General features: G+C 43.6%; 1 protein-coding gene across 2 annotated transcripts in view; it reads left to right on the plus strand.

Moving 5' to 3' along the window:
- Nucleotides 1-502: 502 nt before the first annotated feature.
- LOC128704909 (inositol-3-phosphate synthase 1-B-like) overlaps nucleotides 503-21,583 on the plus strand; it is a 46,002-nt gene continuing 24,921 nt past the window's right edge. Inside the window, exons 1-4 of one of the 2 annotated variants that reach the window (XM_070092906.1) lie at nucleotides 503-607; nucleotides 4,116-4,327; nucleotides 5,010-5,181; nucleotides 17,502-17,634. In XM_070092906.1, coding sequence (XP_069949007.1) covers nucleotides 4,293-4,327; nucleotides 5,010-5,181; nucleotides 17,502-17,634 — 340 coding nt within the window. In that variant the 5' untranslated portion in view covers nucleotides 503-607; nucleotides 4,116-4,292. Of the gene's footprint in view, nucleotides 691-4,115; nucleotides 4,328-5,009; nucleotides 5,182-17,501; nucleotides 17,635-21,583 lie in introns of both variants that reach the window. The other variant, XM_070092903.1, reaches the window with a different exon arrangement.

Below are 21,583 nucleotides of genomic sequence, written 5' to 3' on the forward strand. Positions count from 1 at the left end.
GTCCGGTGTCCCTATAATCTTCCTAAGTTCTGTGAGGCACCGTGAAGCCCGGGTTGAATACGGTTCCTAGTCCGGTGTCCCTATAATCTTCCTAAGTTCTGTGAGGCACCGTTAAGCCCGGGTTCAATACGGTTCCTAGTCCGGTGTCCCTATAATCTTCCTAAGTTCTGTGAGGCACCGTTAAGCCCGGGTTCAATACGGTTCCTAGTCCGGTGTCCCTATAATCTTCCTAAGTTCTGTGAGGCACCGTAAAGCCCGGGTTCAAGACGGTTCCTAGTCCGGTGTCCCTATAATCTTCCTAAGTTCTGTGAGGCACCGTGAAGCCCGGGTTCAATACGGTTCCTAGTCCGGTGTCCCTATAATCTTCCTAAGTTTTGTGAGGCACCGTTAAGCCCGGGTTGAATACGGTTCCTAGTCCGGTGTCCCTATAATCTTCCTAAGTTCTGTGAGGCACCGTTAAGCCCGGGTTGAATACGGTTCCTAGTCCGGTGTCCCTATAATCTTCCTAAGTTCTGTGAGGCACCATTAAGCCCGGGTTCAATACGGTTCCTAGTCCGCTGCTCTATAACCATCATCAACAATTTCTGACTCAAGAACATTCCATAGGGTAATACACACCATCTTTATTTCCACCAAATTTTCCCACTTTTCTTCCCAAAACCTCCATAATTATCAGCCACCGGACAGAAGGTAGGCCTACTAAGCCTACTTTGAACAACTACCTGGTTATAATGGGTTAAATAAAGTTAATTATGGGCATTTATTGATCTGTGAGGTACCGGCATGTGCTGAATAATTTATTATAATGTATATTATTATTTATTTTTATTTATCATTATTATTTGTTAATATTATTATTATTATTATTACTGAATAAATTAGTCTTATGTAATTATTATTATTATGATTATTACTGTCATTATTATTGATATATTGTTAATACCTTTATTAAAGTATTATAATGTACTGTCACTAGGCCTACTGGCCCCTGCTAGGCAGGTCCTTCCCAAAGCCTACCATTGTAGGCCTAATTGTCCGGCCTATTGGAGTATTTACCTTCACTATTTGTGCAACATTTGTGCAACATTTATGCAACATTTGGCTTAGCGCTTCTTTTTTTATTATAATAATAATAATATGCAACATTTGCCTATTTTGTGGAAATGTTTGGCTGGCCTTCATCAGTCCTTTTTTGGTGTGAGGTGAGTTTGAGGGGATCAGTCCCGTAGCTTCGTCTTAACATCTACTAGTCACACTTAAGGGTGACAGTATATATATACTGGGTCATCCTTATGTTGTATATTGAACCAGTTATTCCCTACATGCTTTCTAAATATAAATTTATCTAAATTTAGACTTTGTACTCACAACACAGCTAAGGGGGGAGGGGGGAGGGGGGGCATATGCTTCCCTTATCATTCAGATGGACTTAATTTCAAACAAGTGTGATTTCATATTGGGTCCATCTTTTTGAAACATGCTGTGTATTAACTATTTCTCACCAGTGTTTACCTGGAGTTTACCTGGAGAGAGTTCCGGGGGTCAACGCCCCCGCGGCCCGGTCTGTGACCAGGCCTCCTGGTGGATCAGAGCCTGATCAACCAGGCTGTTGCTGCTGGCTGCATGCAAACCAACGTACGAGCCACAGCCCGGCTGATCAGGAACCGACTTTAGGTGCTTGTCCAGTGCCAGCTTGAAGACTGCCAGGGGTCTGTTGGTAATCCCCCTTATGTGTGCTGGGAGGCAGTTGAACAGTCTCGGGCCCCTGACACTTATTGTATGGTCTCTTAACGTGCTAGTGACACCCCTGCTTTTCATTGGGGGGATGGTGCATCGTCTGCCAAGTCTTTTGCTTTCGTAGTGAGTGATTTTCGTGTGCAAGTTCGGTACTAGTCCCTCTAGGATTTTCCAGGTGTATATAATCATGTATCTCTCCCTCCTGCGTTCCAGGGAGTATAGGTTTAGGAACCTCAAACGCTCCCAGTAATTGAGGTGTTTTATCTCTGTTATGCGCGCCGTGAAGGTTCTCTGTACATTTTCTAGGTCGGCAATTTCACCTGCCTTGAAAGGTGTTGTTAGTGTGCAGCAATATTCCAGCCTAGATAGAACAAGTGACCTGAAGAGTGTCATCATGGGCTTGGCATCCCTAGTTTTGAAGGTTCTCATTATCCATCCTGTCATTTTTCTAGCAGATGCGATTGATACAATGTTATGGTCCTTGAAGGTGAGATCCTCCGACATGATCACTCCCAGGTCTTTGACGTTGGTGTTTCGCTCTATTTTGTGGCCAGAATTTGTTTTGTACTCTGATGAAGATTTAATTTCCTCGTGTTTACCATATCTGAGTACGTGTAATTGAAATTTCTCATCGTTGAACTTCATATTGTGATGCAATTTGAGGCGTTAAACCATCACAAAATTGTCTGTGTCACTAGTAGGCCTTTTGGCCTATCTTCCACTACTGAGAAATGGAAAAACACAAAAACCATCCTAAAAAACATCACAGAGTCGCTTTAATCCAAACGTAAGCTCGAGGGATACCCGTTCCCAACACATACTGATCTGGAGGAAGATTTCTTTGTTTTAATACTGCTCACACCCACCATATGGGGCCGTCTTCCTACAGTTAGGCCTAAATTTGCTAAATGCACTGAGAGTTAGGCCTACTGCTAAGGGGCGGCTGTTGCTTAAGAGCGAGCTTTGTTATTTATCGTCTGATTTCTTTTATTTTTTGTGTATGTTAAGAAGCATCTTTCCATCGTACATTTCCCCAGTTTCAATAAGATAGCCCAACAAACAAGTGAGAAAGAAAATATTTACAAAAAATAATATGTGGCAAGTGATAGGCACGTACTGGCACTGCAAGAAGTGATAGGCACGTACTGGCACTGCAAGAAGTGATAGGCACGTACTGGCACTGCAAGAAGTGATAGGCACATACTGGCACTGCAAGAAGTGATAGGCACGTACTGGCACTGCAAGAAGTGATAGGCACGTACTGGCACTGCAAGAAGTGATAGGCACGTACTGGCACTGCAAGAAGTGATAGGCACGTACTGGCACTGCAAGAAGTGATAGGCACGTACTGGCACTGCAAGAAGTGATAGGCACGTACTGGCACTGCAAGAAGTGATAGGCACGTACTGGCACTGCAAGAAGTGATAGGCACATACTGGCACTGCAAGAAGTGATAGGCATGTACTGGCACTGCAAGAAGTGATAGGCACGTACTGGCACTGCAAGAAGTGATAGGCACGTACTGGCACTGCAAGAAGTGATAGGCACGTACTGGCACTGCAAGAAGTGATAGGCACGTACTGGCACTGCAAGAAGTGATAGGCACGTACTGGCACTGCAAGAAGTGATAGGCACGTACTGGCACTGCAAGAAGCTGTTTGGGCACTACCTGCTGATAAAACTTTGGTAATCTGAATTTATCATAAACCTGATTACTGTAATTTATGCTGTCTTCATTCTTTAAAAAAATAAAGTTAGTAAGGTTTTGACATTTAGCTTTTTAACACTTTTATGATCCATAATGAGTGTATGTCACAGTTATGGCTCCCCAAGATGGGGATAGGAGGGTGGTACTTATCCTTTATCCTCTAACGGTAATTTGATACCTCCGTCGGACCGTCCGGTATTATGCCAAATATTATTCATTCTGAAGCATTTACCATGTTTCTATGTTATTTATATTGTTTATTATGTCATATTAAATCAGTTGTGATAGGCAAATAAGCCTTAGTGTTGATATTAGCAGAATTATGAAACATTTTGCCAAGGTGGGAGAAATGCTTCGTCAACACTTCTCAGAGCTTCCTGATCGGTTTTACGACTCCATAATACCTCCACCCACTCTGCAATGATGCCAAATCATGAATTATTATATTAGAAAGAATAATATAAGAAATAAATGAAAAAATCTGAAAACTCTGAAAATTTATAACATGTGAACACGCATGCTATGGGTGGTGATGTCACCATATATGTTATAAATGACTATAATTGCTTGTAGGGTGTTAGCCACCCCTAGGGCAGTGGATCAGATTGTTGCGAATTGAAGGAATGTGATAGACAATGTGATTACAATTTATTTTCTTTGTTTTTAACAGAAATCACTTGAGGACAACCATCACTGAGCCTAGATTATTGTACTCTAGCGTACGAGCGACTACTAGGACCAAATAACCGAAAGAAGCATACCCTAGAGTACATAGGATCAAGAATCTCAGAGGATTGTATACTAGAGTACGGTTGGACCAAGCTGAGAGGATCATACTCTAGAGTACATGGGGCCACAGGGTTCAGATACTTGGGTCAACACGTAAGTCATTTTAGTGTTGTTGTACATGTGTTTATGTATGGTGTATATTCTGAGAGTATCTCCATACATGTGTATATCCTACATGTATGCACTTGTAGTATACAGTGAGGTTTCATTCACCTCTGTAGATGGTCCTTGACTTACAATGGGGTTATGTTCCGACGAACTCATCCTAAGTTGAAAATATCCTAAGTCAAAAGTATCCTGAGTTGAAAATACGTGAGTCGAAAATACCATAAGTCAAAAATACCATAAATCAATCCATAATAAAGCAAGGAGCATCTGTATAGTGTAAATCCTCGGAAGTGTGATTGCAAAGATCAATGGAAATTGAGCAGTGTGCACCCTGAGGACCTCACCCTGCACTGTTCAGTTATGGACGATCACTGGTCATGTTTGTGGAGAATTATGTATATAACCGAGTTTTATAAGAGAGCTGACTTCTACAGTGGATGGTTGGAAGTCACCTGGGTTACGTTCTGGAAAATTGTATTAATGATGAGAGTGCAAATCATGTGGGAGAAATAAGGTTGTGTTTAACTTAGGATATTTTCAACTTAGGATATTTGCGATCTACTCTTTCAACTTTCGACAGATTTGTCGGAATGTGACCCCTTGGTAAGCCGAGGACATCTGTACGATGTAGTTATATCAGCTCTAGCATTGCGTTTCTTGTTTACAGAGAGAAGATGGGTCGTTGGGGTGTTAAGGTGGAGAGCCCTGGGGTGAGGTACACCGAAGAAGTTATCGAGGCTGATTATGAATACGCAAACACCAGGGTTTGGACCGACGACACAGGGACGTTAATTGCTTCTCCGACCGTTGCTAAGTACACATTCAGAACGCAACGCAAGGTGTGTTTGTTGTGTGTGGGTTTGTTGTGTGTGTAGGGGGGTTTGTGTATGTAGTGTGTTGTGTGTTGGGTGTAGTGTGTTGTGTAGCATGTTGGGTGTAGTGTGTTGTGTAGTGTGTTGTGTGTTGTGTGTTGTGTGTTGTGTGTAGTGTGTTGTGTGTTCTGTAGTATGTTGTGTGTAGTGTGTTGTGTAGTGTGTTGTGTGTAGTGTGTTGTGTGTAGTGTGTTGTGTGTAGTGTGTTGTGTGTTGTTTGTAGTGTGTTGTGCATAGTGTGTTATGTGTAGTGTGTTGTGTGTAGTGTGTTGTGTGTTGTGTGTAGTGTGTTGTGGGGATCCTCTCCAAGATACAATACTACATACCGCAAACTGCTCTTCTCACACTATACCATTCACTTATATATCCATACCTCACCTATGCTATCTGTGCTTGGGGTTCAACTGGAGCAACACACCTTAAGCCAATAATAACCCAACAAAAAGCCGCAGTAAGAATAATCACAAAATCCCATCCCTGGCAACACACCCCCCCACTCTTCATAGATCTAAACTTACTCCCTGTTCAGAACATCCACACTTACTACTGTGCAATCTATATCTACAGGACCTTAAATTCCAATATTAGCCTGGACCTAAAATGCTTTCTTGATAGTTGTGACAGGATCCACAGGCATAACACCAGACACAAACATCTCTATGACATTCCCCGTGTTCGACTAAACCTTTGCAAAAATTCAATGTACTTCAAAGAACCTAAAATCTGGAACACCCTACCTGAAAACTCGAGAACTGCAGACACATTCATCACTTTCAAAACTACAGTTAGAAAACATCTTATCTCCCTGATCCACCCCGACAACTAACTACATGATAACCACCTGGTGGTTCACAATTACACTCACCCACTGACTATAAACCCAGAAATACTAATCTTAAAATAATAAATTATAACTAGTCATAAGTTTGCCTATGATACTCCAATATCGACACTTTGTATTGTGCCAAAACAAAAGCATTCACATTGCTAAACTCACAAATTATGATGTAGTCACTTAGCCTTAATACCATAATCTGTAAGGATTTAATGTTAAGATTTAATCTAAGTCTGCTCGAAATGCCTAGCTATGCTAAGTGTCCTAGTGGCCCCCTCTGTAATTAGTATTTTATAACACATAAACCACACAATATCCAAATCCTGTAAACCCCACATTGTAACCCTTATAGAGAATAAACTAGAACTGAATTGAATTGTGTGGAGTGTGTTGTGTGTAGTGTGTAGTGTGTTGTGTGTTGTGTGTAGTGTGTTGTGTGTAGTGTGTAGTGTGTTATGTGTTGTGTGTAGTGTGTTGTGTGTAGTGTGTTGTGTGTTGTGTGTAGTGTGTAGTGTGTTGTGTGTAGTGTGTTGTGTGTAGTGTGTTGTGTGTAGTGTGTTGTGTGTAGTGTGTTGTGTGTAGTGTGTTGTGTGTAGTGTGTTGTGTGTTGTGTGTAGTGTGTTGTGTGTAGTGTGTTGTGTGTAGTGTGTTGTGTGTAGTGTGTTGTGTGTAGTGTGTTGTGTGTAGTGTGTAGTGTGTTGTGTTGTGTGTAGTGTGTTGTGTTGTGTGTAGTGTGTTGTGTGTTGTGTGTAGTGTGTAGTGTGTTGTGTGTAGTGTGTTGTGTGTTGTGTGTTGTGTGTAGTGTGTTGTGTGTTGTGTGTAGTGTGTTGTGTGTTGTGTGTTGTGTGTTGTGTGTTGTGTGTAGTGTGTTGTGTGTTGTGTGTTGTGTGTTGTGTGTTGTGTGTAGTGTGTTGTGTGTTGTGTGTAGTGTGTTGTGTGCTGTGTGTTGTGTGTAGTGTGTTGTGTGTAGTGTACTCACCTATTTGTGGTTGCAGGGGTCGAGTCACAGCTCCTGGCCCTGCCTCTTCGCTGATTGCTACTAGGTCCTCTCTCTCCCTGCTCCATGAGCTTTATCATACCTCGCCTTAAAACTATGTATGGTTCCTGCCTCCACTACTTCACTTTCTAGGCTATTCCACGGCTTGACTACTCTATGACTGAAGAAATACTTCCTAACATCCCTTTGATTCATCTGAGTCTTCAACTTCCAATTGTGACCTCTTGTGTCTGTGTCCCATCTCTGGAACATCCCGTCTTTGTCCACCTCGTCTATTCCACGCAGTATTTTATATGTCGTTATCATGTCTCTCCTGACCCTCCTGGCCTCCAGTGTCGTCAGGCCGATTTCCCTCAACCTTTCTTCGTAGGACAATCCCCGTAGCTCTGGGACTAGTCTTGTTGCAAACCTTTGCACTTTCTCTAATTTCTTGACGTGCTTGACTAGGTGTGGATTCCAAACTGGTGCTGCATACTCCAGTATGGGCCTGACGTAAATGGTATACAGAGTCTTGAACGACTCCTTACTGAGGTATCGGAACGCTATCCGTAGGTTTGCCAGGCGCCCGTATGCTGCAGCAGTTATCTGATTGATGTGCGCCTCAGGAGATATGCCCGGTGTTATACTCACCCCCAGATCTTTTTCCTTGAGTGAGGTTTGCAGACTTTGGCCATCTAAACTATATTGTGTCTGCGGTCTTCTTTGCCCTTCCCCAATCTTCATGACTTTGCATTTGGCGGGGTTAAACTCAAGGAGCCAGTTGCTGGACCAGGCTTGTAGCCTGTCCAGGTCTCTCTGTAGTCCTGCCTGATCCTCATCCGATTTGATTCTTCTCATTAACTTCACATCGTCCGCAAACAAGGACACTTCTGAGTCTATCCCTTCCGTTATGTCATTCACATATACCAAGAACAGCACAGGTCCTAGGACTGACCCCTGTGGAACCCCGCTTGTCACAGGCGCCCACTTTGACACCTCATCACGTACCATGACTCGTTGTTGCCTCCCTGTAAGGTATTCTCTTATCCATTGCAGTGCCTTTCCTGTTATGTGTGCCTGATCCTCTAGCTTTTGCAGTAACCTCTTGTGAGGAACTGTGTCGAAGGCCTTCTTGCAGTCCAAAAAAATGCAGTCGATCCACCCCTCTCTCTCTTGTCTTACTTCTGTCACCTTGTCATAAAACTCTAATAGGTTTGTGACACAGGATTTTCCCTCCCTGAAACCATGCTGGTTGTCAATTATACACTTGTTTCTTTCCAGGTGCTCCACCACTCTCCTCCTGATGATCTTCTCCATGACCTTGCATACTATACACGTTAATGATACAGGTCTGTAGTTTAGTGCCTCATGTCTATCTCCCTTTTTAAAAATTGGGACTACATTTGCCATCTTCCATACCTCAGGGAGTTGCCCAGTTTCAAATGATGTGTTGAAGATCTTCGTTAACCCTTTGAGGGTTTTCGTCGTACTAGTACGTCTTACGCATAGGGGTTTTTGTCGTACTAGTACGCATAAATTCTAGCGGCCTCAAATCTCACAGGAAAAGGCTGATAAGCCTAGATGTGAGAGAATGGGTCTGTGTGGTGGGTGTGCGCAGTAGGAAAAAAATCTGGCACCCAGTGGTGCATTGTGGGAATGCCATCATAGTACACAATTTCCACCGTGCCTCGCGGTAAGAAGTTCCTCACTCCTCGGCGAATTGGGACACTTTTGTTCCCCAGTGACAGTTCTAATACAGATGGAAGTGACAGTGAAGATGAGTTTCAAGGTTCTGGTGAGGTTTTGACCGAAACTAATGACCATAATATGGGTAATAGTGAGGAAAACCCAGACAACCCACAGCCTTCCACCTCTGGTGCTGGGCCATCTTGTTCACGTTCAGTTGTACCAGAATCAAAGAGGAAACTCCTATTTTCCAAAATCCCAGACTCAGATGTGAGCATTGGTGATGATAGTGATAGTGATTATGAACTACAAGCTCTTCAAACTTGTTCCAAGAATGGAGGAGGAGGAGGAGGCAGAGGAGGAGGAGGCAGAGAGGAGGAGGCAGGAGGAGGAGGCAAGAGGAGGAGGAGGCAAGAGGAGGAGGAGGCAAGAGGAGGAGGAGGCAAGAGGAGGAGGAGGCAAGAGGAGGAGGAGGCAGAGGAGGAGGAGGCAGAGGAGGAGGAGGCAAGAGGAGGAGGAGGCAAGAGGAGGAGGAGGCAGAGGAGGAGGAGGAGGAGGAAGAAGAGGAGGAGGAGGAGGAGGAGGAGGAAGAAGAGGAGGAGGAGGAAGAAGAAGAGGAGGAGGAAGAAGAAGAATACGTAATGATAACAATAATACATAATAATAATAATACATAATAATACATAATAATAATAATACATAATAATAATAATAGGTAATAATAAATGTTCACCCATGACAGTAACAAGATAAGGGGAGATAACATCTGATAAGTGCTGACGTTTGATGAGGGTAAATGAGGGTAGAGCTGATGCCAAAAGATGAGATAAACCTCTCCCTCCCTTTGTTTTTGCTGGTATACTAACATTTCTGTCTGTCTATTTGCCTGTCTGTCAAGCTCCCTGTCTATCCGTCTAGCTCTCTGTCTCAGAGAGCCACAAGACTGTGTCATCACTTTTACTCACATCTTCAAGCAGAGTATAGCACTTTGTGGGTTATCCTAGGTAATTTATACTATGTATACTTGTATTTATGTGTACCTGTGAGACAGAGATAGACAGACAGATAGAAAGAGAGAGACAGATTGAAAGAGATAGAATGAGGGAGAAAGATAAAACACCATTGTGTATGACACCATGTTTCAGAGTTCCACAAGCTGCAGAACTAATAGGAATATGTTCAGTGACTGTATATTGGTATATATATTATAGAACAATAATAATAAACAATGTTTTGTATTGTTTGTTTTTGTAAACAAGTTTTGTAAACAATATATTGATAATTATGTTTGTGTGCTTATTGTGTTGTATACAACGAGTGTATATATGTACATTGCACCTTACTTTGGTCTCATAGGCCACATAAGTTATGTGAAAAAATAAAATAGTGAAAAAAACAACAAACCTTCAAATACAAGTAAACTAAAGTTTACCGGGTGAGCGGCAGTCGCCGCTGTTGCCATACGCGGCTCATTTTCTGCAAACTTCATGCATCCATATCTCCGTAAGTATTGATGGTAAATTTTTTTTGTTTATCCTATAATGTTTAGAAAAAAAAACTCTATTTTTTCATAAGAAAAAATAATTTTTTTTTTTTTTTGAAATTTGGCCGACCCTGAGAACGAGTTTCGGAGAGGGCCTGTCGACCCTCAAAGGGTTAATGGTACACACAATGTCTCTGCTCCCTCTTTAAGTACCCACGGAGAGATGTTGTCTGGTCCCACCGCCTTTGAGGTGTCAAGTTCGCATAGCAGCTTCTTCACCTCCTCCTTGGTTATATGTACCTCATCCAGCACTTGCTGGTGCACCCCCCTACTCTGATTTCCTGGAGTCCTACTGGTTTCCACTGTAAATACTTCTTTAAATCTTGTGTTGAGCTCCAGACATACCTCCCGGTCGTTTCTTGTGAATTCCCCATCACCCTTCCTCAGTCTGATTGCCTGGTCCTTGACTGTTGTTTTCCTCCTGATGTGGCTGTACAACAGCTTCGGGTCAGTCTTGACTTTCGATGCTATGTCATTTTCATATTGCCGCTGAGCCTCCCTTCTTATCTGTGCATATTCGTTTCTGGCTCTTCGGCTAATCTCTTTATTTTCCTGAGTTCTCTGTCTTCTGTACCTCTTCCATTCTCTAGTACACCTAGTTTTTGCCTCCCTACACCTTTGGGTGAACCAAGGACTCATTCTGTTCTTCCCATTATTTCTGTTTCCCTTGGGAACAAACCTCTCCTCTGCCTCCTTGCATTTTGTTGCCATAGTCCATCATTTCTTGTACTGGTTTTCCTGTCAGTTCCCTCTCCCACTGAATGTCTTGAAAGAAGTTCCTCAAGCCTGAGTAGTTCCCCCTTTTGTAGTTTGGTTTTTCCCACCCTATTCCTGCTGTTCTCTCCACTTGGAGCTCAACTATGTAGTCGAAGCACAGAACCACATGATCACTAGCTCCCAGGGGCCTTTCATACATGATATCCTCGATGCCAGAACTACTCAAGGTGAATACAAGGTCCAGTCTTGCTGGTTCATCCTCTCCTCTCTCTCTGGTAGTGTCTCTAACATGTTGATGCATGAGGTTTTCCAGTACCACATCCATCATCTTGGCTCTCCATGTTTCGGGACCCCCATGGGGCTCCAGGTTTTCCCAGTCAATCTCAAAGAACCTAAAATCTGGAACACCCTACCTGAAAACTCGAGAACTGCAGACACATTCATCACTTTCAAAACTACAGTTAGAAAACATCTTATCTCCCTGATCCACCCCGACAACTAACTACATGATAACCACCTGGTGGTTCACAATTACACTCACTCACCCACTGACTATAAACCCAGAAATACTAATCTTAAAATAATAAATTATAACTAGTCATAAGTTTGCCTATGATACTCCAATATCGACACTTTGTATTGTGCCAAAACAAAAGCATTCACATTGCTAAACTCACAAATTATGATGTAGTCACTTAGCCTTAATACCATAATCTGTAAGGATTTAATGTTAAGATTTAATCTAAGTCTGCTCGAAATGCCTAGCTATGCTAAGTGTCCTAGTGGCCCCCTCTGTAATTAGTATTTTATAACACATAAAGCACACAATATCCAAATCCTGTAAACCCCACATTGTAACCCTTATAGAGAATAAACTAGAACTGAATTGAATTGTGTGTAGTGTGTTGTGTGTAGTGTGTTGTGTGTTGTGTGTAGTGTGTTGTGTGTAGTGTGTTGTGTGTTGTGTGTAGTGTGTTGTGTGTAGTGTGTTGTGTGTAGTGTGTTGTGTGTTGTGTGTAGTGTGTTGTGTGTAGTGTGTAGTGTGTTGTGTGTAGTGTGTTGTGTGTAGTGTGTTGTGTGTAGTGTGTTGTGTGTAGTGTGTTGTGTGTAGTGTGTAGTGTGTTGTGTGTAGTGTGTTGTGTGTAGTGTGTTGTGTGTAGTGTGTTGTGTGTTGTGTGTAGTGTGTTGTGTGTAGTGTGTTGTGTGTAGCGTTGTGTGTAGTGTGTTGTGTGTAGTGTGTTGTGCGTTGTGTGTAGTGTGTTGTGTGTAGTGTGTTGTGTGTAGTGTGTTGTGTGTAGTGTGTTGTGTGTTGTGTGTTGTGTGTAGTGTGTTGTGTGTAGTGTGTTGTGTGTAGTGTGTTGTGTGTAGTGTGTTGCGTGTAGTGTGTAGTGTTGTGTGTTGTGTGTAGTGTGTTGTGTGTTGTGTGGTATAAACCTTGGTAATAAATACCGACAAGTTGGTTTAGAAAGACACGTAAGCAAACACTATGACATATTTATTAGAAAACGTTTCGGTCCTGGGACCTTGATCAAGGTCCCAGGACCGAAACGTTTTCTAATAAATATGTCATAGTGTTTGCTTATGTGTCTTTCTAAACCAGTATGTTGTGTGTAGTATGTTGTGTTGTGTGTTGTGTGTAGTGTGTTGTGTTTTGTGTGTAGTGTGTTGTGTGTTGTGTGTAGTGTGTTGTGTGTTGTGTGTTGTGTTGTGTGTAGTGTATTGTGTGTTGTGTGTTGTGTGTAGTGTGTTGTGTGTAGTGTGTAGTGTGATGTGTGTAGTAAGTTGTGTGTAGTGTATTGTGTGTTGTGTGTTGTGTGTAGTGTGTTGTGTGTTGTGTGTTGTGTGTAGTGTGTTGTGTGTAGTGTGTAGTGTGTTGTGTGTAGTGTGTAGTATGTAGTGTGTTGTGTGTAGTAAGTTGTGTGTAGTGTGTTGTGTGTTGTGTGTAGTGTATTGTGTGTAGTGTATTGTGTGTTGTGTGTAGTGTGTAGTGTGTTGTGTGTAGTGTGTAGTATGTAGTGTGTTGTGTGTAGTAAGTTGTGTGTAGTATGTTGTGTGTTGTGTGTAGTCTGTTGTGTGTTGTGTGTAGTATGTTGTGTGTTGTGTGTAGTGTGTTGTGTGTAGTGTGTTGTACTCACCTAATTTTACTCGCCTAATTGTGGTTGCAGGGGTCGAGACTCAGCTCATGGCCCTGCCTCTTCACTGATCGCTACTAAGTCCTCTCTCTCTCTCTCTCTTGCGGCTTCCTGAGCTTTGTCATACCTCATTTTAAAGCTATGTATGCTTTCTTCCTCCACTACATCACTTGCTATGCTATTCCACTTCCTGATGACTCTGTGACTAAAGAAGTACTTCGTAACGTCCCTGTGACTCGTCTGAGTCTTCAGCATCCAATTATTACCCCTTGTTTCTGTGTTCCCTCTTTTTGGAACATCCTGTCTCTGTCCACCTTGTCCATTCCATGCATTATTTTGTATGTTATCATGTCTTCCCTGACCCTCTTGTCCTCCAGTGTTGTGTGTAGTGTGCTGTGTATAGTGTGTTGTGTGTAGTGTGTTGTTTACCTGGAGTTTACGTGGAGAGAGTTCCGGAGGTCAACGCCCCTGCGGCTCAGTCTGTGACCAGGCCTCCTGGTGGATCAGAGCCTGATCAACCAGGCTGTTACTGTTGGCTGCATGCAATCCAACGTACGAGCCACAGCCCGGCTTGTCAGGTACCGACTTTAGGTGCTTGTCCAGTGCCTGCTTGAAGACAGCCAGGGGTCTATTGGTAATCCCCCTTATGTATGCTGGGAGGCAGTTGAACAGTCTCGGGCCCCTGACACTTACTGTATTGTCTCTTAACGTGCTAGTGACACCACTGCTTTTCATTGTGGGGATGTTGCATCGTCTGCCAAGTCTTTTGCTTTCGTTGTGAGTGATTTTCGTGTGCAAGTTCGGTACTAGTCCCTCTAGGAATTTCTAGGTGTATATAATCATGTATCTCTCCCGCCTGCGTTCCAGGGAGTACAGGTTCAGGAACTTCAAGCGCTCCCAGTAATTGAGGTGTTTTATCTCCGTTATGCACACCATGAAGGTTCTCTGTACATTTTTTAGGTCAGCAATTTCACCTGCCTTGAAAGGTGCTGTTAGTGTGCAGCAATATTCCAGCCTAGATAGAACAAGCAACCTGAAGAGTGTCATCATGGGCTTGGCATCCATAGTTTTGAAGGTTCTCATTATCCATCCTGTCATTTTTCTAGCAGATGCGATTGATACAATGTTATGGTCCTTGAAGGGGAGATCCTCCGACTTGGTCACTCCCAGGTCTTTGACGTTGGTTTTTCGCTCTAGTATTTTGTGGCCGGAATTCGTTTTGTACTCTGATGAAGTTTTAATTTCCTCAAGTTTACCATATCGGAGTAATTGAAATTTCTCATCGTTGAACTTCATATTGTTTTCTGCAGCCCATTGAAAGGTTTGGTTGATGTCCGCCTGGAGCCTTGCAGTGTCTGCAATGGAAGACATTGTCATGCTGATTCGGGTGTCATCTGCAAAGGAAGGCATGGTGCTGTGGCTGACGTCTTTGTCTATGTCAGATAAGAGGATGAGAAACAAGATGGGAGTGATTACTGTGCCTTGTGGAACAGAGCTTTTCACCGTAGCTGCCTCAGACTTTACTCTGTTTACTACTCTTTGTGTTCTGCTTGTGAGGAAATTATAGATCCATCTACCAAGTTTTCCTATTATTCCTTTAGCATGCATTTTGTGCACTATTACGCCATGGTCACACTTGTCGAAGGCTTTTGCAAAGTCTGTATATATTACATCTGCATTCTTTTTGTCTTCTAGTGCATCTAGGACCTTGTCGTAGTGTAGTGTGTAGTGTGTTGTGTGTAGTGTGTTATGTGTTTTGTGTTGTGTGTAGTGTGTTATTTGTTGTGTGTTGTGTGTAGTGTGTGTTGTGTGTAGTGTGTTGTGTAATGTGTAGTGTGTTGTGTGTAATGTGTTGTGTGTAGTGTGTTGTGTGTAGTGTACTCACCTAGTTGAGGTTGCAGGGGTCGAGTCCAAGCTCCTGGCCCCGCCTCTTCACTGGTCGCTACTAGGTCACTCCCCTTGAACCGTGAGCTTTATCATACCTCTGCTTAAAGCTATGTATGGATCCTGCCTCCACTACATCGCTTCCCAAACTATTCAACTTCCTGACTACTCTGTGGCTGAAGAAATACTTCCTAACATCCCTGTGATTCATCTGTGTCTTCAACTTCCAACTGTGTCCCCTTGTTGCTGTGTCCCATCTCTGGAACATCCTGTCTTTGTTCACCTTGTCAATTCCTCTCAGTATTTTGTATGTTGTTATCATGTCCCCCCTATCTCTCCTGTCCTCCAGTATCGTCAGGTTGATTTCCCTTAACCTCTCCTCATAGGACATACCTCTTAACTCTGGAACTAGTCTTGTTGCAAACCTTTGCACTTTCTCTAGTTTCTTTACGTGCTTGGCTAGGTGTGGGTTCCAAACTGGTGCCGCATACTCCAATATGGGTCTAATGTACATGGTGTACAGGGTCCTGAACGATTCCCTATTAAGATGTCGGAATGCTGTTCTGAGGTTTGCTAGGCGCCCATACTCTGCAGCAGTTATTTGGTTGATGTGTGCTTCAGGAGATGTGCCTGGTGTTATATTCACCCCAAGATCTTTTTCCTTGAGTGAGGTTTGTAGTCTCTGGCCCCCTAGACTGTACTCCATCTGTGGTCTTCTTTGCCTATCCCCAATCTTCATGACTTTGCACTTGGTGGAGTTGAACTCCAGGAGCCAATTGCTGGACCAGGTCTGCAGCCTGTCCAGATCCCTTTGTAGTTCTGCTTGATCTTCGATCGAATGAATTCTTCTCATCAACTTCACGTCATCTGCAAACAGGGACACTTCAGAGTCTATTCCTTCCGTCGTGTCGTTCACAAATACCAGAAACAGACCATACCACGGGCGGGATTTGAACCCGCGGTCAGAGAGTCTCAAAACTCCAGACCGTCGCGTTAGCTACTGGACCAGCTAGCCACAATAAGATTCATCCAACTAGGTATATTTCTACACCATAGGAAGGTTAGCATAGGCACCACTGTGACCACAAATGCAAGTTTTTACAGACAAATCTCCAGCTAGCATGGCCGTGACGAACTCTAGCTCAAGTCCCCTCACTGCCGTCAACATGACTCATGAAATTGTAATGACACGATTGCAAACAAACCATACCACGGGCGGGATTTGAACCCGCGGTCAGAGAGTCTCAAAACTCCAGACCGTTGTGTTAGCCACTGGACCAGCTAGCCACAATAAGATTTGTCCAACTATGTATATTTATACACCATAGGAAGGTTAGCATAGGCACCACTGTGACCACAAATGCAAGTTTTTACAGATGAATCTCCAGCTAGCATGGCCGTGACGAACTCTAGCTCAAGTCCCCTAACTGCCGTCAACATGATTCACGAAATCGTGAGTCATGTTGACGGCGTGCTTACACTACAGTTATAAAAGTGCAACATTAACACCCCTTCTTCAGAGTGCAGACACTGTACTTCCCATCTCCAGGAATCAAGTCCGGCCTGCTGGTTTCCCTGAATCCCTGCATAAATGTTACCTTGCTTACACTCCAACAGCATGTCAAGTCAAGTCCTAAAAACCACTTGTCTCCTTTTGCTCCTGTCTAACACACTCGTGCATGCTTGCTGGAAGTCCAAGCCCCTCGCACACAAAACCACCTTTACCCCCTCCAACCTTTCCTAGGCCAACCCCTACCCTGCCTTCCCTCCACTACAAATTTATACACGCTTGAAGTCACTCTGTTTCGTTCCAATAATCCATCCTCAGCCCTCAAGATCATAGTTTTGGTAATCCCACACCTCCTAATCTCCAAACGACAGATTCTTTGCATTATATTCGCACCACACATTGCCTTCAGACATGACAACTCCGCTGCCTCCAGCCTTCTCCTTGTTGCAGCATTCACCACCCATGCCTCACACCCATACAAGAGCATTTGTATAACTATACTCTCATATATTCCCCTCTTTGCTTTCATGGATAAAGTTCTTTGGCTCCACAGACTCCTCAGTGCACCACTCATCTTCCCCTCATCAGTTCTCTGGTTCACATCATCTTTCATATACATACCCATCTGCTGACACGTCCACTCCCAAATATCTGAATACATTCACCTCCTCCATACTCTCTCCCTTCAGTCTGATATCCAGTCTTTTGTTACCTAATTTTTTTTTTTGTTATCCTCATCACCTTACTTTTTCCTACATTCACTTTTAATTTCCTTCTTTTACATACCCTTCCAAACCTGTCCACCAACCTCTGCAACTTCTCTTCAGAATCTCCCAAAAGCACAGTGTCATCAGCAAAGAGCAACTGTGACAACTCCCACTTTGTGTTAAATTCTTTATCTTTTAACTCCACACCTCCTGCCAAGACCCGAGCATTCACTTCTCTTACAACTCCATCTATAAATATATTGAACAAAATAATAATAATAATGATTATCGCTGCAGGTTCCTAGGCTCGGGGTGATGCTGGTAGGCCTAGGGGGTAACAACGGGACGACTGTCACCGCGGCCATTCTGGCCAACCGTCTCGGCCTATCCTGGCACACCAAGGATGGCCTCAAGTCAGCCAACTACCTTGGTATGTTGTTCATGTTGTCCCGTTCTGGTACCATTGTTCTGGTACTGATTTATACCATTGTTCTGGTACTAAATCTATGCTGTTATAGGTCTGGATAATGCTGTGTGAGTTGTACCATTGTTCTGGTACTAAATCTATACTGTTACAGACCTAGATAATGCTGTATAATCATTATATCAGCATGATACAATGTTTATACATATACACAGTAGGGCCCCACTTATACGGCAGGTTAGGTTCCAGGCTACTGCTGGAAAGCAGACATCACTGGAAAGCAGAACGCCATTTTTTTCCACTTATAAATGCCAGGTAACACTTTGACACAAACATATATTACATTAGCAATAGAACTAGGCATTAAAAACAATAAAAAGTAAAATACATACACAGTACACCCATTATTACCTTAAAATATTTGTAGTCTTAATGTAGGGTGAGATGTGAGTTTTATTTGTATGAAGTCAGGTTGGGAAGTATGGGTAGCCAGGAAGGGCAGCCCTCCCCGCCCCACCCACCCACACATAATGTAAACAAACCAGACGAACGCCTCTGGTTTTCGTCACTTTACATTGTGTACAAGTTGTCTCCACGTTGATACAGTAGAATAAATAAAGAGAAACACTCCCATTCTCATGTAACACCATTTTTAGAAGAAATAACACCGAGTGAAGGTATATTTAGGTACAGGTACACAGGTACACATACGGTGATGAAAGATTGAATATCAGATTGGAGGGAGAGAGTATGGAGGAGGTGAACGTATTCAGATATTTGGGAGTGGACGTGTCAGCGGATGGGTCTATGAAAGATGAGGTGAATCATAGAATTGATGAGGGAAAAAGAGTGAGTGGTGCACTTAGGAGTCTGTGGAGACAAAGAACTTTGTCCTTGGAGGCAAAGAGGGGAATGTATGAGAGTATAGTTTTACCAACGCTCTTATATGGGTGTGAAGCGTGGGTGATGAATGTTGCAGCGAGGAGAAGGCTGGAGGCAGTGGAGATGTCATGTCTGAGGGCAATGTGTGGTGTGAATATAATGCAGAGAATTCGTAGTTTGGAAGTTAGGAGGAGGTGCGGGATTACCAAAACTGTTGTCCAGAGGGCTGAGGAAGGGTTGTTGAGGTGGTTCGGACATGTAGAGAGAATGGAGCGAAACAGAATGACTTCAAGAGTGTATCAGTCTGTAGTGGAAGGAAGGCGGGGTAGGGGTCGGCCTAGGAAGGGTTGGAGGGAGGGGGTAAAGGAGGTTTTGTGTGCGAGGGGCTTGGACTTCCAGCAGGCATGCGTGAGCGTGTTTGATAGGAGTGAATGGAGACAAATGGTTTTTAATACTTGACGTGCTGTTGGAGTGTGAGCAAAGTAACATTTATGAAGGGATTCAGGGAAACCGGCAGGCCGGACTTGAGTCCTGGAGATGGGAAGTACAGTGCCTGCACTCTGAAGGAGGGGTGTTAATGTTGCAGTTTAAAAACTGTAGTGTAAAGCACCCTTCTGGCAAGACAGTGATGGAGTGAATGATGGTGAAAGTTTTTCTTTTTCGGGCCACCCTGCCTTGGTGGGAATCGGCCGGTGTGATAATAAAATAAAAAATAATAATGTAGTTCCCCTTAAGGGACCTTGATGCTGGTGAGGGGCTCTTGATCTAGAGAATTGGATATGTACTCCGGTTCCCTGAATTGAATGTTTATATGCTATGTAACATGTTTCTTATATAATTTTGAAGAAAATATTATAGATGGATGAATGAAAATGTCTATATTGACATAAAATTAGACATTTAATGTGCCCAAGAGTGATTATTATTACATAATAGAGAGATTTGCTCATGGAGAATGTAAACAAACCAGGTGGCACACGCCGTATTTGAAAGACCACTTGCCCTATAAAAAATTTTGGTCATAATTTGAGATCGCCATATTAGCGGAACACTGTAAGGTGAAACACCGAAAAGTGGGGCTGTACTGTATATGTTCCTAGGAGACGGTAGGGCCCCACTTATACAGCAGGTGTACTGGAGTTATCGCTGTCTTCCTCTTCTGGAGTGGATTCATTGGGTGAATCTACAGTGGTGGTAGCAGGTGACTGAGGGTCGACAGGAGCAGTGGAGAGGCGTAATGGTTGTGTAACAGCAGACTGGGAGAGGTGGGAGATGGTGGTTGAGGCAGCATGATCATCACCGCCAACAATGATGATCATGCTGCCTCAACCACCATCTCCCACCTCTCCCAGCCTGCTGTTACACAACCATTACGCCTCTCCACTGCTCCTGTCGACCCTCAGTCTCCTGCTACCACCATTGTAGATTCACCCAATGAATCCACTCCAGAAGAGGAAGACAGCGACGACTCCAGTACACCCTCATTGGAAAACCTTACCTTCTACACTTCTCCTTCAAATACTGACACCATGACCTGTACTAAAGTCTACAAAAGCCTCGGTGCTGGAACAGTCAAGTATGCCTGTGAATCACCACTTCACTTCACACTCACCCAAGTTCTTGAGTTCATCAAGCCTCTACGTTTCACCTTCAGTAACAATGCTAAATTATACCACCTATCTAGGAGCAGCTTCAAAAAGTTAAAAAATGGCTCCATTGCAAACCTGCCTCCTCAGTTACTCCTATAACTCCCATATGTGTTCTACCCAGGCTCTGGTGGCCTGGTGGTTAACGCTCTCGCTTCACACGGTGAGGGCCTGGGTTCGATTCCCAGCCAGAGTAGAAACATTGGACGTGTTTCTTTCCACCTGTTGTCTATGTTCCCCATCAGTAAAATGGGTACCTGGGTGTTAGTCGACTGGTGTGGGTCGCATCCTGGGACACTGACCTAAGGAGGCCTGGTCACAGACCGGGCCGCGGGGGGCGTTGACCCCCGGAACTCTCTCCAGATAAACTCCAGATATACCCTCTGATGTGACCTAGCCTGCTGCCAGCTACTCAAGATTCAAGACTTCAACTACCACAAGTTCGATGCAACAGTCCCTGCTATTAGCCTTAGCTGCTGGGTTAAGCCTTGGCTCTATTTCTACGACTAAGAACACTCCTCTCCAGCGCTATTCTTCGTCTGTCCCGTCTTCCACGCTCATCCCATTGGGATCTTACCTGAACTTGTTCATTCCTATGCTGTACATTCTACAAGATTGATGGGCTGAACACATCGACTCCAGGCTGAGGGACTGATTACCTCAAACTCCTCCTCTCTTTACACCTTTCTACTTTGTATTGGACTGATGAAGCCACTGTGTGGCAAAACGTTTCCTCAATAAAGATTCCCATACGTTGCATAAGTGAATCAATCTTCAATCCTGTCAGACACTGCAACTTCTTGGGATCTTAATATTCAGTGGCTACATTCTCACTACTACTACTCTGTACCTCTCCTTCCGACAGTATTTAAGTCTCAGCACTGTCGCTTGATCTTCAGTTAGTTCCAGACTTTGGAACAGAGCTTCTCCAGGCTGAGGGACTGACAGCCTCAAACCTACGACTTCAAGGGTGATGGACAGATTACATCGTCTTCACATCTCTACTGCTCCTGCCTACTGTCTGTACTCGACTGAAGAAGCCTACTGTGTAGGCGAAACATTTCGGAATAAAGTTGCCTAAATGTTGCCTATGTGTCTTACCTACCAACCTGTTGGTATTGTATACCATTTTGATATTCACTCAAAAAGAATAGGCCTAATTTGCTGTGATACGTTTGAAAGTTCATTGAGATACATCTTAGGGATAAGATTTTGTTGGGATTTTTAACCCTGGAGGGTTTGCCAGCCAGGATAACCCAGGCTAGGGTTAGCCAGCCAGGATAACCCAGAGTAGGGTTATCCTGGCTGGCTATCCCAAGAAAGTCAGTGGGTCATCGAGGACTGTTTGTCTTATTACCATTGTGGTCCTTCAGTCGTATCCCCCAGGATGCCACCCACACCAATCACCTGACACCCAGGTACCTACT

This window comes from Cherax quadricarinatus, chromosome 3 (genome assembly GCF_038502225.1).
Source record: "Cherax quadricarinatus isolate ZL_2023a chromosome 3, ASM3850222v1, whole genome shotgun sequence".
Lineage (NCBI taxonomy): Eukaryota > Metazoa > Arthropoda > Malacostraca > Decapoda > Parastacidae > Cherax > Cherax quadricarinatus.